The sequence below is a fragment of the Diorhabda carinulata genome, chromosome 1 (genome assembly GCF_026250575.1).
Source record: "Diorhabda carinulata isolate Delta chromosome 1, icDioCari1.1, whole genome shotgun sequence".
NCBI classification, from domain to species: Eukaryota; Metazoa; Arthropoda; class Insecta; order Coleoptera; family Chrysomelidae; genus Diorhabda; species Diorhabda carinulata.
This window is the reverse complement of record NC_079460.1, coordinates 26,110,398-26,128,600: the sequence shown is the minus strand read 5'-3', so window position 1 is coordinate 26,128,600 and position 18,203 is coordinate 26,110,398. Positions and strand designations below refer to the sequence as shown.

Below are 18,203 nucleotides of genomic sequence, written 5' to 3'. Positions count from 1 at the left end.
AAGTTCATAAATGGCAAATGTTTGTACTACCACATCATTGCTTAGAACACTTACCAGAAAAATGAAGACTTATAACGAAGAGCGTACTTCTATTCATGTTTGGTTGCAACACTTAAGCACAATAAACGTGAATAAAACAAAAACCAAGATCAACAAATCACTCAATTAATTAGCGTCATAAATAAAACCAGTTTCTGTAAATCGTCTTCCCTCGTTTATATTATCTCTATTGTTATATTAACTAAAATTGAATGAAAACAAAATGTTTGAAAAACTTTCAAGTGATTAAAATAGATCTTCTTGATCAGTATGGTAATGAACTGTTGTTAAATATATCTGACCAATCAACAAAATTACTGGTTTGTTCTATCATTTTTTTTGCGTATGGGAAAATGAAAAAATTTCAATATTACTTATTAAATAAAATACGTGACCTCACACGATGTTCACAACATACCTTGAAGCACAATAATAATTATGACCAATGTTGAATCATATATGGAATGTATTTTATACATAAACTACAAAATGATTCTGTGAGAACTTCAGATTATAATGTTTCATGAGTCAGATTAATGCAAATAAATAAGTTGTGTTGTGAATCCTTTTTTTGCTTTTAGCAGCAATATTATCAATTATGTACACTTCTTCAATCTTTATAGACAATCCTTGGATCTATAGTAGTCTCTTAGGTACTTCAAACACTCCAGAACATTTTTAAATTGCGTAATCATAATGCCCCCATAAGTCACTTTGTTCCAAAATCGATGTGTTTGAAGGTTTGCGTTTTACTTTGTTTATTACAAAATTCGCATCAACAGTATACTGGTTATTAGCGATTCAATAAAAATTAAATATTTTATCTATAAATATTTGTTAAATTAAGTTTATGATCGAGATCTGTTTAAGGTAATTTTTAAGGTAAGTAATATAGTATTTAGGTTCTAAAATTTCACGTATTGTTCCGAGTGGTAGATTTGATGATGATCTTTCTGAGTTAAGAGATGGACACTCTGCAATTATGTGTTTTATAGTCAATTTGCAATTGCAGTTGCTACGTTTTGGTTCAGGTTTCGTATGAAATAATTAGCTACGAATCAGTCGCGTATAGCCTAGACGGAGACATATTAGAAGAACTTCATGTATGTAATTTTTCGGTAGTAATGACCATGGTTTTACTGAGTCTTTCACTTCAAGAAGTTTATGTGTGGTTCTACTTCCGAAAGAGGGAAAAGATCCAAACGAGTCAGGCAGCTATCGCCCTATATGCCTAATTAACTAATTAGATTTAGATTAAATAATAGATTAGCTGAGTAGATTGAAAACAAAAACATTCTATTCTCGCACCAGCATGGCTTCCGACCCAAAAGATCAACGGTGTCTAAAATAAAGGATTTGTACGAAACTGTAAAAAATACTAGCCACAAATGGGGTGTATTTGTGGCTATAGACATCAAAAATGTTTTCAATGCCGCTAAATTGCATAGAATTGTCAAGGCCCTAAATGATAAAGGAATAAGCCCATACTTAACAAAATACATATTGAACTACTTGAGCGACAGGGGGGTGACTTCCGGCATCATTTCACACAGGTGTTCAATTGGTGTTCTCCAGGGCTCAGTCCTTAGACCAGTTCTGTGGAGCATAATGTATAATGGTATCCTAGAGTTGGACTATGGCTCTCGCGGTCCGTTGGATTACAACTAACGGACTCAAAATAGCTTCGCAAAAAACGGAAATACTAGTCGTGAAAGGACCCCGAAACACAAACGGTCCTTTCAAGATGGTGGTCGAAAGACAAAGAGTCGTGGCTAAGAAAAAAATCAAATACCTAGGAATTATAATAACAAAAAACTTTAACTTTTTGGAACACATTAAATACGCGGTCGCTAAAGCAAATAAAAAGCTCAACTACGGAGGCTGATGCCGAATTTGGGGGGGCCTTGGTATTGCAAATGCAGAGTTCTGTGTCCAGTGACGCGCAGTGTTCTCCTGTAAAGATTAATGGCAGCGCAAAAGAAATGCTTGAAAATGGTTGCCGCTGCCTACCGGACCGTATCGGCCGAGGCAGTCCAGGTCATAGCAGGATTTCCACCCATTGATCTCATGATAGCCGAGATATGTTTCCTATATACAATAGGAGGCAGGCTAGCCGGTAATAGAAGGATGGCAAGAGAAAAAACATAAAAAAAGTGGCAGAAGAAGTGGTATAGGTTGGAAACAAAGGCCGAGTGGACGAAAACACTAATAAAAGACATAAGAAGCTGGGTCACGTGTAATCACGGAACCACTTCTTACTACGTTACGCAGATTTTTAAGGGACATGGCTCGTTCGGTACCTTTACTAAAAGGATCCGTAAGACCGTGGACGACACATGTACAACATTTGGACAAATGGCCGGACCATGTCCTTTACGAATGTGTACGATGGAGTAAGAAGAGAAAACAACTTAAAGAACAAATAGGAGACTTGCCACTGGCAGGTGAGATCATAGGAAAAATTATCAATAGTAAGGAAATCTGGAAGGCGGTAACGAATTTTATGACCGACGTGATGACCAAAAAGGAAAAAGAGGACATGAATACTCAAGGATGAAAACTTAGGAAAAAAGGAAAGAGGGGAGGTACGTTGATGAAATGACAGCTTGTTGTCCTCCCGTACACAACTCCCAAGGATTTAGGAAGAAGGAGGGTGGTTTAGTGGGTGAAAATCCCACACAAATTCACAGCATTGCACCCGCCCGCTGTGAGGACGGCATTAGCTTCCACCCCACCTCAGGGCAAAATAACTGTATAATCTACTACTTAAGTAATCCCTACACAATATTTCAAGACCTTACCTATGGCCGACACCGAAATTGAGCCGAACTGGAAGGAATTCCCCATTTTATTACTCTACACCTTTCTGAAATAGACTATAGTTTGCTATAATCGGGGTTGCTGAGGCTGAGGCTGGATGTCGATTGGTTGAGTCGCAAAATTAGGCCTCTGATAATGAATATTATCACGATAATTACTAAAATTATTGTTATCATATTTAATATTATTGTGTTGATTATTTTTTGGATAATAATTATTGTGATGATTAAAATTTAGAACTTTATTATGTTTATTTCGGACAGGTTGGTTTCATGGTTCCCTGATTTGACTGATTTGAATATACAACCTCCCGAAATTCTCATAGTCGTCTACGTGCGCCATTACGTCTTCTAAAATATTCGGTTTTTTTATATGCATATAATACAGTTTTCAATTAATATAAAAATCATATTTATTAGTATATCAAATATCAGTTTCTTCCAATCATCATCGTAAAAATCTACACTGGTTCTGATTCATTCTTGGTTTCTTCAATGCTATCATCCAATAAGTCGTAAGCTCTTTCTTCCTTTTTAGTTTCTCCATCTTGTTAAGTTCTTTAATTTTTGTGCTTTATTGAGTGGAACATGATTACAAATATAATTATGCTTTTTTTTGGAGACATTCGTAATGCTGCTGATATTTAGTGAAAATTCATCGCCGACAAATCTTTTGAAATTGTATTCATAATTCTCATGTTCCCATTATACAATCAGTGGAAACTGGCAGATAGCCATGACTCGAGGTGAGCAATGTATGATAAACGCAGGACTTGTTGATGTACTACTGTCGCTCCATAAATTGTGTTTCTGAATATGAAAACACCTGGTTTTAAATTTTCGTTCTACATTTACATTATTGATGCTTTCAAAACTACATATTCTACATACAAATTCTTCAATGGTTGTTAAAGTTTCTTGTACATTATAACTATATATGTCAGCAGTATTTGAAAATTCTGCATTGAAATCATACCCTATGCATAAAGTTTTATCTAATATCTCATATAATTTATTAACATTAACGCTTAGTATTACCACTCCCATGTAAAATGCTAATTTGCAAATTTTTTTGTACGTATATTGCTTACCATTATTCTATGTGACCTTCTTCGTGAGCTCTCTTTTTCTCTTTTGACTAATGAACGGTGCCATGCTAGTATTTTACCAATTCTTACAAAAAAACTGAGCTGATGCATCCTCAAATTTATAATTTTCAATGCATCAATAAAATTTGATAGTAGAATTTGACCTGGATTTTTTATATTGAAATGTTCGCATGATACTTTATTTTTGTGAGTGTGTGAGCATTATTGCCATTAGTGAGTAATTTTTTGGAAAGTCTCCTAACGTTAAAGAGAGATCAGTCATAAAGTGTGCGATGAAAAACCGATCCTAAATCATTATATCACATTTTTCCAGAGTTCAAACATTTTCGTTTCACTGGGAATATTTTTATAAAAAACTAATGCGTTTTGACAGCTACTGAATTTCAGCTAATGAGTATGTTTTACCTTAATCACGTCTGACATCATATAAAAGTGATTTTAATAAAATAATGCTACTCGATAAAATATATCCAAGATCACAGTTTTTTGAAAAATAGGAAGAAATCATATAATATCAACATACAATTATCTCCTTTATAATAAAACAATTATTTTTTCGCTAAGCGGAAACGAATAATTGTGAGCGATTGGTCCAAAGCTTCGTTTTTTAATTTTTACAAGCTTTTGTCTACAGATTGTAACAATTTTTTGACAGAAAAGCATTTCTCTCTCTCTTCTTCTTCTTCTTTCGATGAGTCGATAACCATCACCTTGATATTTTTTTAAACGGTAACTTTTGCCATTTTATCCATCTTAAATGCAAAAAAAGTCTTAACGGTCTTAGCATTTGATTGCAAATTTTGAAGAAAAAAAGAAAATATACCATTAAATTGTAATCAATGTTATTATTAACAGGGATCTTTGAAATGTGACTCATGCCTCTCTCAAAATAAACGTCTCATTAGACAAAGGTCAAGTTCCGAGAGCGTCTGCTGTAGCGTGTTAATAGACAAAAGATTAGAAATGCCGATGTGTATAAAAAGCAAGATAGGCGTCACGTCCATCAAAGTAGTATAGTAGAATAAACTTCATAAGCTACTGAATTACGAAGTCATAAATATCACACAGATAGAAGGAGCGATTCTAAGGATTTTTCAAGACATTAGGAGACAGATTCATCATTGGAGGTGATTATAATGCCATATTGTTCCTACATGATTGACAATAGGGAAAAATAATGAGGTCATTAAATTATCAAGCTTGTTCTCAGTTATTAACGTAAATTCCGATGCTATAAGCTGCCTTATGAAAGGTAGGGATGCTCATCGTATCCACTAATCGCATATGGAAGCATGAGCCATGAGCAAAAGTGCTGGCTTGAAAGAACATATAGAAAAATTGATCGTGAAATCTATCAATGAAATTAAAATAGTATTGAGAATAATTCGAGGCATTTAAGAGTGTCAGAAAAATCACGATATAAGATATATGAAGCAACTTCAAGATTTAAAAATGAAGACAATTATTGAACAAGCACGGACCAAGAAAATGTCGAAGCGTTCTCCACATACTTGAACCTAATTGAGCCTCTTTACTTCAAATTTCTTCGAAAAGAGCAAGCAACCTTTTTGAAAGAGCAATTTAAATTTTTTTTGGTCTCTCGAAGAGCAGGCGTGTCACCAAGATAACGCTATGCGTTGCGTCCACCACTGAGAATAATTCCTATGGAATTGGAAATATTTAAAATGGAGTAATTTCTATTATTATCTAGAAAAATTATTGCTTGATATTTCGTAGTAATCTGTCAAATACTATTATTTACAAACAGAAAGTAACCAAACCTATGGAGTTTTGTTTAAATACAGGAAAGTATGAAATAGATTTCCGAAAAAATATTTCAATTTTTTAATCAATAGTTGTACAGGAATATTTGTGTCACATGTAATGAGTAATTTATCTTTCTGCTAAATTACATGAACATAAAAAGGATACTTCGATAGTCCTAGAATTATTTTTCGAATGTAGATCTTAAGGTTTCCTTTGATAAATTCATTATCAAGTCTTAGGCTAGAGAGCAGGGCTGATAGATACATCTAGACAATTAGTAAATTTGCGGTAACATTAAACATTTTACCTTGAGACAAGTTCATCTCCGGCTTAAATACCTGCAAGGTACCCGAATGAATCATTAGATTGGCTTAAAAAATTACAACTATACTGATTGCAAGGTACAAACAATAAAACATGTAATCAAGTCACGATTACCATTGAATTCGATTAGGAAAAATAATTATTTTGAATTAATGATAATGGAAAAAAAAGAAATTGGATATTCAATCTTTGATCAATTGATTATATTTTACACTTCAAGATTACCAAGAATTTAAAATTACTTATTATATTTTTATCTCACTTTATCGGTAATAGTGGATATGCTTCTGCATGTTAACCTGAATATATAATACTATTATTTAATATTACTTCTCTCTCCAATTAAGGGTTCGTTCACTAAAAGTGGCATTTTGAACAGATGCTTTAATAAGACATTAGAAACTATATTTAGATGACAAAATTCTCTGTCTAAAATATCATTAATTCATTTATTATTTATTAATTCCTATACTAAAAATAAATTTAAAATAAATCTAACTAAAACTAAAAAATATGCAATTCTGAATAATCATCAATTCAAAGTATAAATGTTGAATCATAAAGTGACGAATTATAATGGCAACTGCAGCCTAAAATATGCATGTACCATGAGTCAGCGAACTGCTACCAAAAATTTCAAAAAAGTACTCGGGGATGTATTTTTAAGATTCTAGATAAGTACATACTTATTGAATTAATTTTAGGTAATCAATTATATGAGAAACGTTTTCGAGATAATTCTATGCTTCCTAGACTGGGTGTCATATAAAACTACATAATAATCCTCTAAGCTATCCTGTTCTTCAGAATAAAAAGCTAGATATATTTTTGGGTTTAAAGACCATTGGAATTTTTTACAGAGTTTCATGCGGTTAGTGTTGACATATTGAATTGAAATTTCGTACCTTTTTAGTATGAACACTGGTGAGTGTTCTCAGTTGAACTTTGGCAATTATGTTGTGTCGGTGGAGGGATGTAATAGTTACTGATTATATTGGAACTATAACTAGGTATTCCGGTATTGATTATTTGTTCGTGATCTCTTCTTGAATGTTGTTTCCCATGACGTGGCAACTGATCGGGAGTTGTTCACTGAAAAGATGTATTGAAAATTTGTCCCTTGAAGTAGAATCTTGTTCATACCAGTGTTGCTGGTGGCTTTTTTGATTCTCCGTGCTATGTAACACATGCACCTAATCGAACCCAAAATTTATTTGTTCAGTGGATTTCATTCGTCATTAATCATTCTTTTCTAGAGGCTCAATCTAATGTCCAATTACTACCACATGTTCCTCAATTTTATGGAAAACCTGTGCGGAGAACGTCACAACAACGATGACGATGTCAAAATTGCGGTGCTGAAATAGTTGTTAAGATAGGTGGCAGAATTATTTGAAAATGGAATTCAGCATCCAGTCAAATGTGCGTTGATATTCGTGTCAATTATATAGGAAAGTGGATTAGATTTCAGGCTTTTAAGTAAAAATAAAATTACTAAAAAATATCTGCTGGTTTGTATTTTATTCTAAAACGGTAAAAAACATAACTCGAATTTTCTAATGGTGTCACACTTATTTCTTTGGCACTTTTTAAAATTGTTTTGAGAATCAATATATGTGCTCTCTTCACCTTGGCCCTGTAAAACATCCGAATTAATTTGAGGTTTTCTAAGTATACTTTAGTGATAAGCATCCCATTTTGTTTCCAATAATTATTTCTGCTTTTTTAAATTAGGGCAGTGTTTTTAATCGCTAAATTTACTGCTCTTGTACTTTTTGATTCGAATAGTCGACAGGCTCTTGACACTTTTTGATAACTTTATTAATTATGCTTATTTTGTGCTACTAAGTGGTTTATGAATTTGTTTGCTAGCCTCCTTGTTGTTTTAATTATAACGTAGTAGAATCGTTAAGATCGAAGGGGTCAATGTGACATTTGATGAACTGTGAATGTATGAGAAATTCTGAGAACATCAATAAGAATATATTCAAAAGTCATATTAAACTGTACATTTGGAGGTTTCCGATCATTTTTATTTTTCTAGCATGTTTTACAATAATTTATGAATTTCTCGATTCATTATTGTTCGATATTTTTGTAAAGTTTCTATTATTCCGGAGATTTCGTTTCATAAATATTCTCTAGCATTCAAAGAAAAAATTCGTTCTGTAAATTTTTGGTCGGTCAATTTAACATTAGACTAGACCTTGTCAAATCTTTTCTTGTTAGCAAATTGTGTCGTTTATATTACCGTAGATCAATATAATTTAATTTTAGTATCCATTGATTTGTTTATCTATAACGGCTATTTCAATAGCAATTTCCTGATTAAACACTTAATAATTGCAGAAATAATAAGCAGTTATCTTAAAAAAATATTTACATATATCCTACTGACTGTGCCAGTTATAAAGTTTGTTATTGAATAATATTTCTATTTTATATTCCTAACATTTTTTAGACAAAAACTTCTAAAATGAATTTTATGTGGTTTCGATGATTAAGTCCACATTTCCTAGAATTCATGTCATGGATAAGTTGGCTTGGTTATGAGATGTATGTATATGAAAAAATTATAAATTCCGGATAAGAATAATGATTGGCAGGTCTAGTTACCGTTATTTTTTTTAACCACAATTTTAATGCAAATTTTTCAGTATAATAGTGGAGAGCGAATTCATGCATAGACAGTTGCTCACCTCGGCCGAATTCTTTAAGATTTGAGTATATTGAGATTAAAAAAATTGGTAAAAAACATGAATCAATTAAAAACGGGACCAGGTGAAAAAAGTCAAAATTTCTTACCGTTTGCGATACATACATTCAACTATGTGCCTCATATCGAATATTATAGGCCAGTCTACAAAATTATTATGAGAAATGAATTTGTTTATGTCTTGGAACAATTTGTATTTGCTTTCAAGGCAGATTTCAACTATGGTAATCAACTTCTTTGCTATGTAAATTTTTTTATTTGAAACAATCTTCTATCGTTTGTGAAAACACTATCTGGATTAAATGTAATGAAGTAAAGTATACAATTTTATTGATATCTCGTTTTTTTTTCAATTGGGACAAGTTTTATTTTATCGATAGAAAAGGCTCTAGTTTTCTTTTTTACTTGAGGACATTCTTTAATTTTCGGCTGCTTCTCACTTAATTAACTAATGATATTTTTGATCAAGGCACACTGTTGTGACACATTGATAGACAAAGTCGTAGTTCTTCTATTAAAATATTTCATATGTTGATAGAGTGATGATGTAAGAGAACGGTTCAGAAAGTACAACGGCTTAAGTACAAAAACCATAAAATTGTGTAGAAAATGTAGCAGTATGTTTACTTGATAAGGTATATATTATTATATTAATAATCCGACCTGTCTCATTTTATATCAACATAAATACAAAGTGTAATACAAAAATACACATCTGCGAAAAATGAGTTTTTTTGAATTAATATGGATTTTGTCTGGCCTAATTCCATAGAACCACCTAGCAAGCACACATATATAAGGTTCTCCGAGAGTCAATGGCCAGTCATTCGGTGATTCTCACAGTGTTGGTGGTCTATTGAAATTTACTCAGCCAAAGATTTTAAGATGTTCACTCGGATGTTGGCGTTATTCTCCATCTCCCTCATCTTTACCAAAATTACCGGTGTGTACTTTTTCTAGAACTAACCTAGAAAATATTTATTTTCATAAAAGTAACTTGTGTGTTTGTTAAAATATATTACATAAAAAGGGAATGATGAGGTACGATAGATATTTCAATTTTTATTGGGGTTGAAATTAAAATTTCGTTTAATTTGCAGAATCAATTATTTATCATATTGTTATGCAGATTTGTGACTTAAATTTTAGATATAAAAGTCCTTATTTCTAAGTAAAAGAGATTTTAGCAACAGTATGAATATGAGTATTGGGGTCCTTATTGATAACTTACCTTAAAATTATCAAAAAAAGTATAATCTATTGATTAATACTAAAATTCTATTTTCACTGGGTGTTCGATAGATTCCAATTACTAACTAATGTCTTTGATGGTAACATAAGTACCCCCAAACTTCAGATATTGATCACAATATATGGACCCTAAATTGAGAGTTTTGTGATTTACAAAAAGGCTACAGAACTAAAAGATTATGGGATTGAATGAGAGAGAAAAGTTCGTTTTGACTTGTTTTTGGGGTGAATAGGGAAATTTTTATATGAGGTATGTTTTGTTTTAGTTGGGATAGTTTCTTTTGGTGTAGCGCTCGCTTAGTGTATATATTCACTACTTATCGAGCGAGGAATAACATTTAGGAGTTTGAAGAAAGAATAAAACAACAAAACAAAATTGCTTGATGAATCAAAGCGCTGTTGGGTGTATTGACTAGGCGGAAGGGCGAATATTGCTGTGGCTGTCCTCGGTTGTTTGACGGATGAACGAGTTTGCATGTGACAGGGAAAACACAGAAAATTTGCAAGATCGGTGGGAGAAGTTTTTTCTTGTGTTTAAAAGGGGCTAGGTCTAGTAGTGTAAGGGGTGAACACAATGTTTTGTTGTTGCTTGATTTAACAGTACGAATCACGTATAGAGCTTGCAGGTCGTTAAGATTGTTAGAATATATAGGCTTTTATATTGGCAGCAACTGAGGTTTGACTGCTCACAAGACAAGAGCATTTTAAGAAGGTGATTGGGTCGGGTGAAAAAGGCGTTTACTATATATTCGATTATTAATCGGATATATTTTTTATGCGTTTAAAGTAGAATAGAGAAATGGATATTTCCGAAATTGCCAGGATTAAAGAGACTCGCCTCCGTACTCTCCCAAAGGTAGCATTCAGATCGGCCATACAGTTGAGAGTGCGATAAATCGATTAATAAGTTACATATATTTATTTGATATTTATCCAACCCTTCATGGTATTCGTATCAGTGAAGCAAAAAGTAACGTTTTTCGATAACATTCACATTCACATTCGAAGAGTAATCGTATTATTCGAAAATAATCATGATAGCGGAACAAACACAGACCTGATACTAACAATCGTTGTAAAAAATTGAATATTTCAATAAAAAAAATCAGCGCTTTTGTACTCTAATAGGGGTTTGATACGGCAAAGCTCTGTAGATTACTATAAAAATGAAGACAGAATCTTCATTACAAAATTAAAATTTAGGACACTAACCGATCATATTATCAAATACAACATTTTCAAATGAAAATATAAGTAACTAAATTGCTCCTGTATAAAGAAATTTTAAAGATGAGCAGATGTGAGATACTACAATAGGTTTGTGTTTGTAGTCTCTACATTGTTAGACTAACCAAATCAGCTTAATACTAATTTATACGCAAATTATACTCAAACTTGCGGAATGATATTGACATGAAAACCTCTGAATGTTCCTGATAGATTCGTCATTGGATAATAATCGAAGACATGAAAGATAGATAAAATTGGCACAACAAAAATTATACAAATCTTGCTAATATATTTTTTTCATTAGTGAACGTGTGAAAAATTATATCAGTGAATGTATGAAAAATTATATTACAAAATGTTCATTTGCAGTATTGATTCTTATAAATCATTACGTTCATAGCATTTATATCATTCTAATTATTCTGGTTCGTAACAATAAGCAGTAATATTTTGAATCACGATAACAATATTGTTCAAATTTAAACAAAAATGTAAACGCTTTAGTCATACTGCAGTCAGATGTTTATCGTATATTGTGAATGGGAATTAATCATAGTATTGATCACTTTATGCTTCAAAGTAATTAGTTCACCAATCCAAATAACATGTTTCATACTTTAAAGATGATAGTCTATTGATGATTATATTCATTATTACAATATATTAATAAGCTTTTACGTTATGAAGTAAATCAAGAAAAGTTAAGAACAGCATTTTTGACTTTTCTTATATCAAATATTGGTCTTGTACCTACTGATTATTGTCAATAAACTGTGCTAATCATATTTTCTAAGTTATGCAGCCTTTTTTAAGTGTATTTTTTCCTTGCAAGGACAATATATCGTTTATATTCAAAGTACGAATCAATTTGTACGTTTCTGAAAGATGGCTAGAACTTCACCATTAGTATTAATGTTGGTAGTAAATGAACCATAATAATATTAATTACATTATTAATAGTTAGCATCTAGTTTTATTCTAGTAATTCAGTAATTTGATAGATTCTTACCATTACTCTATAATGCAGGCTTAGATCTTCTTGCACCTCCGCATACCATCTCTTTCCGGGTCTTCCTTTTTTACGCGTCAATACCATATTCATATTAGTCATTTTTCTGTGGTTTACGATTCTATCATTTTTTCTATCATTTTTTTATTTAGTAAATTCCTTTCCCATATAATTTGTTTTTCTCCGTTTTATCTAGTATCCACATTTTAATTGTATGAAGGATTGTCGGTCTAATGACTGAAATAGATGTAGCTTACATTTTTGGAATATGTTCTTGGATATTAGTATCCTGGTTATTCTTCCTAACTGTTTCCTTCCTTCTATGTTTTCTTTTTCATCGTCACTATCTTTGATAAGTATTCTAAGGTAGACGTAATTCTTGACTTCCTAGAGTTCAATTATTTTTTGTGCACGTTATTCTATTCTAAGATTTCTCTTTGTTTCACGCGTTTTGGAATGCGTCATTTTTGACGAACCTGGATTTCACCTCATTTACTCTTAGATTCGCTACTTATGCACTAATATAAAAGTCCTGCACGTCTTTTTCAATTTTTTTTCACCAGTTCCTAAGATTATGACGTCATATCCTTTTCAGTATTATGTTGAACAAGGTAGTAGATAGAGGTCCTCCCTGTTTTATATATATATATATATATATATATATATATATATATATATATATATATATATATATATATACATATATATATATATATACATATATATGTATATATATATACTGGGTGATTCATTAAGAATGTCCAATCTCTGAACTGTAGATTCTAGACCTCAAAATATGAGATTCTGCTAATGCCTAAAGCAAATATTGCTAGTTACCGAGGGGTGTTTAAAATTTAAATTAAAATTTTGAATTTAAGGGCGCTAGTTACACTTGTTTGTGTTAATTAAATCAAAGTATACTTTTTTTGGGCTAAACTTACAACTAAAATAATAAAAAATATCAAAAAGTGTTACTTTTCTTTGATTCGTGTAACTCAAACGGTTATCGAGTTATTTGCTTCTAAAAAGTTAAAGAATAAATTTGTAAAGAATAATGTGGTGGGGCTCCGTTGTGCAAAAACCACATATATTGTTTTAAAGCGAAAGGTATATCCTCTAGTAATTCGTGTAAATGTTCTTGAAGAAAATCTAAATAAAGAGGTCCATTTAAATTGGTTGGCAGTTCAAAAGGACCTATTAAATACCCACATATTACACCACACCAAATGTTAACCTTAAACTCGTGCTGAAAATGTGTTTCCCTCATAGTATGTGGATTTTCAGAATCCCACAAATGATTATTTTTATAATTAAATATTCCTCGTCTGGTAAATGTTGCCTTATCAGTAAAAAGAATTGTATCCAGAAAATTTGGGTTAACATTTTGTTTATCTTGCAAAAAATGGGCAAATTGTAGACGCTTCTCTTCTAACAAAAATTAAAATTTCATCTTCTTCATCGGCAGTGATTTTTTTTGTATCACCGTGCTCAGTTTTAGAGCGTAAAGACCCCATTTCACCTAAGCGGTTGTAAAGATTTCGGTACAGTTTTTTATTTTTGTTTATAAATTAGTTATTGTTACATATTTAAGGAATAATAAAAGTTTTTTATGAAAAATTTAAAATTTATTGACCTTTTTAGAAGCAAATAACTCGATAACCGATTGAGTTACACGAATCAAAGAAGAGTAACTTTTTTTTTGTAGAATTTAACGCTTTTTAATATTTTTTATTATTTTAGTTGTAAGTTTAACCCAAAAAAAGTTTACTTTGATTTAATTAACACAAACAAGTGTAACTAGCGCCCTCTATTAGCAATGTTAAATTAGAGTGCAAATTATGATTCCTCATGCCAAAAAACGTAAAATTGCCAATTTTCAAAGAGAAATTGTGAAAACATAAAAAATTATTGCGAAAATCAAAATTTAAATTTAAACTTTGAACACGGATCTCGGAAACTAGCAATATTTGCATGAGGCCTGTTGCGCAGAATCATCATATTTTGAGGTCTAGAATCTACAGTTCAGAGATTGGACATTCTTAATGAATCACCCTTTATATATATTTCAGGTCTCTCATTATTTGGTAAATATTTTTCTTTTAACTGTATCTGATGTATGCTTTTTGGAAGTCGAATATCAAGTCTACTTAAGAATGCTTAAGAGTGAATATATGGTTTGTTAATGATCTTCCAATTTAAAATCCGCACTGATATTCTCCTAGCAGAGTTTCTCAATATTCTTATATTTTCCGATTATTTTTTACCTTTTTTCGTATATTGTTACAGCGCCACATCCATATTTAAAAATTCCGAATAAATTTCGTTTTTTCCAGGGCATTTGCCATTTTCTTGGCTTTTTATTATTTCTGCTACTTCTTCCTTGGTTGGTGCTGGTATTTTTGTTTCGTTTTGTTGCGAATTTGTGACGTTCAAATTGCGATTTCATTTGTTTCTTCTTTATATTCTGTATTTAAAATTTCTTAAAAGTACTCCTTCCACCTTTCCAGAATTTCGTCTTTATCTGTTATTATGTTAACTGATTTCCTTCTAATGAAAATTGTTTTTTGATACCTCGTTCTTCTATTATTTCCAAATTCCATTTCTTCATCTCCTCATTTACAAATCTATCTTTAATGTATTTTATCCTGTCTCTTTTTTGCTCTGCATAACTTTTTTGCTATTTTACAGCGCCACATCCATATTTAAAAATTCCGAATAAATTTCGTTTTTTCCAGGGCATTTGCCATTTTCTTGGCTTTTTATTATTTCTGCTACTTCTTCCTTGGTTGGTGCTGGTATTTTTGTTTCGTTTTGTTGCGAATTTGTGACGTTCAAATTGCGATTTCATTTGTTTCTTCTTTATATTCTGTATTTAAAATTTCTTAAAAGTACTCCTTCCACCTTTCCAGAATTTCGTCTTTATCTGTTATTATGTTAACTGATTTCCTTCTAATGAAAATTGTTTTTTGATACCTCGTTCTTCTATTATTTCCAAATTCCATTTCTTCATCTCCTCATTTACAAATCTATCTTTAATGTATTTTATCCTGTCTCTTTTTTGCTCTGCATAACTTTTTTGCTATTTTTCGCTGCTCTTGGTACTGTTTCTTATCTTAATCTCTTTCTTCCCTCTTTTTCTTTTTTGCTTTCTTTTGTATTATTTTATTTGCCGCTTTCCTTATGGTTTCCTCCATGTGTTTCAATTCATTGTTCATATTAAGGTTCTCTATTTGAGTTAGTGTTTTTCTAATTCCTTCTGCGTATCTTATTTTCATTGTTTTATTTTCTCTAAATTTCTTCATTCGAAAATTTTTATTGGTATTGTTTCTTCTCTCTTTGTTTGTAGTTTTTGTTTGATTTTTTCGCTATTATTAAAGAATGATCACTGTCCGCTCTGTTCCTCGATACTTATGTACATTGTTTACCTTTTTCATGAACTGACTTTGAATCAGCCAAGTACCTATTTGGTTACAATCCTGTCCGTTTGGGTTTAGCCACAATCCTTTATGAATATCTTTGTAGTCGAATTTGGTGTTAACAGCAACAAGTCTCATCTCTGCTGAAAAGTTAATCAATCTTTTACTACTCTCATTCTGTTTACTGTACTTTCCAATTATTGGGGTGTAAATGTGTGTAAATGTTATCTTTGCTAATTTTTGTGTGAGCGAATTTGTGCCTGTATTTTGTTTTTCCAGCTTCTCGATTTCCTTTTTGCATCTCCAATTTTCTTCTTCTTTTTCTTCTACCAGATTTTTACATATCCCTTATATCTCTCCTCATTTGCTCTAATTCTTATTTGTTTTTTTATCTGCCTGTCCTTTTGAGATAGATTATCTTGGATGTAAAGCTTTTTATCGGTTAATAGTCTCAACTTTTTTCATTCTGCATTACTCTTCTCCTCTTCATAAGCTAATTGCACTGAGCAGGTTGATTTTACCAGCTTTATAACACTTTCTACTACTGTCTTGACTTGCAATTTCTTTTTTCAAAAAATTTTTCATAGGGTTTTTAATTTCTTTGTTTATTTGTAATCCTTGTAATACCTCGCTCTTTTTTATTTTTTCATACTGAGCCCCCTCCAACCTGTTATCCAAGTCCATCATTGCTTTTTTCATTTTTTCATTTCCTCCCTCTAGCTTTTGTTGTTTTATTTTTAGTTCCTCAATTTCTTCATTTTTTGTCTCTCCCGTGATTTCTTGATGTCGCAACGAATTTGTTTAACTCTTCACTCATTTATTTCATGATACTTATCATTATTTCAGCTTTCCTCCAGTTTTCTTTGTCTTATAACTGTACACCGTCCTATTTTTTGGCTTTTTTCCGAAATTTTCGGCATCTCCATCGGCATCCAGTCTGAATGGAAAATCTTCATAATGTCAATAATCCACAAGAATGGTAGCAGATAGCAATGCGAAAACTAAAGAGGTATTGCTGTGATCAGTACAGTACAGTACGGAAAAGTAATGTAAACCTAAATCGAAATAGAATATTATAAGAAGTCGTGGTAGGAGAACTGGCTGGTTTCAGGTCCGGCAGATCTACAGTTGACCTATATTGTGTTACATAAATGATCGAAAAAAAAACTGCAATAGGATAAGAAATCCATTTATTATATGGAGATTTGCAGAATGCATATGACAGTGTACCTCTTAGCAAGCTGCGGACAAAGCTGGAACACACAACAACAAAAGCTGTCTAACGAACATACAAAAATAATATCACAAAAACTAAAGCAAACCGGGATTTTAACTTAATGGCTTACATTCACTACAGGTTTAAAACAAGGGTGTTGCCTCTCGCCAATTTTATTCACGATCTACTTGTAGCAGGCACTCAAAATCTGAAAGTGAAAATGCAGAGGGATACCTCTCAGTGATAATACTACAATACACACGCTTTGATTAGCCGAACTTCAAAGAGTGATAACACAGGATCATGACGATTTATGCTGAATGACTCGAAAACTCATAGAATAGTACAGGAAATGGGAAATATTTGTTGTTACTGATAACAATTATATAACATACTATAACGACTGGTTTATGAGTAAGTGGAAGTTCTATTACTTCTGTACGTTTTTTATGGTACGAAAATTCATACAAATACAATTATACAAACCTTTTTTTAGTAAAAAAATGTTCATGAAAAAACTCAAAAATATTCATCTCGATATTTACCATACTGTCATACATTATCCTTTTTCAATATCAGATCTTTATCGAATACCTCAATTTTCTTAGCCAGTGTCATGTATTAATTATTGGTAGTAATTAAACTTTGAAGCATGTTATATAATATGAAACTTCGCAATTAAATATACTTGGAAATATACCTTGTACACGTGATATAAAATGTAATTATGAAATTGACTCAAGAAAATCAATAAATATGGATATGTACCATATTTTCTTGTGTAATAATCAGTTTATCAAATATTATTAAATTTTTCAGAGAGTAAACCAACAATCGTCCAGACATCCAAACAGTTAATTTTAGAGAATCCTGGTCGAATTCCGGTTTATATAAGACCAGGTGACACACCTCTCGACGAAATTAGTCACGATCTTGCGGAAGCATTCAATTTCTACGCGCAAAAAAATAATAAAATAACTTTTGGGAGGTCCTTAGACGGAAAGCCGAATGGTGCCAGAGTATCAATCAAAGACAAACTTCCAGAAAATATAAAGTTTTCCGAGATTGACAAATTCTCATTGGAGTCAGATTTTGATTCAATCGCTGATGATCAAGATGCAGATAATCAGATTAACATTTTGCAGAAAGAATTAAACAAAAACGACAAACTTCAGAGTAATATCCAGAGAATTCATAGATTATAGATATTGTGAAAAAATAATCAGTTTATATTTATTAATCATTATATGTACATATATGAAATATTTGTAAAGACTTTAAATTGAAATATACAATATACATTAATT

At 31.6% G+C, this 18,203-nt stretch overlaps 1 protein-coding gene across 1 annotated transcript; it reads left to right on the top strand.

Moving 5' to 3' along the window:
* The first annotated feature begins 9,591 nt into the window (after positions 1-9,591).
* On the top strand, positions 9,592-18,201 carry LOC130901452 (uncharacterized). Its single transcript, XM_057812901.1, has 2 exons — positions 9,592-9,717; positions 17,716-18,201. Exons 1-2 carry the CDS (start codon positions 9,660-9,662, stop codon positions 18,099-18,101), a joined length of 444 nt encoding a protein of 147 aa, XP_057668884.1. The 5' UTR covers positions 9,592-9,659; the 3' UTR covers positions 18,102-18,201.
* Positions 18,202-18,203: the final 2 nt, after the last annotated feature.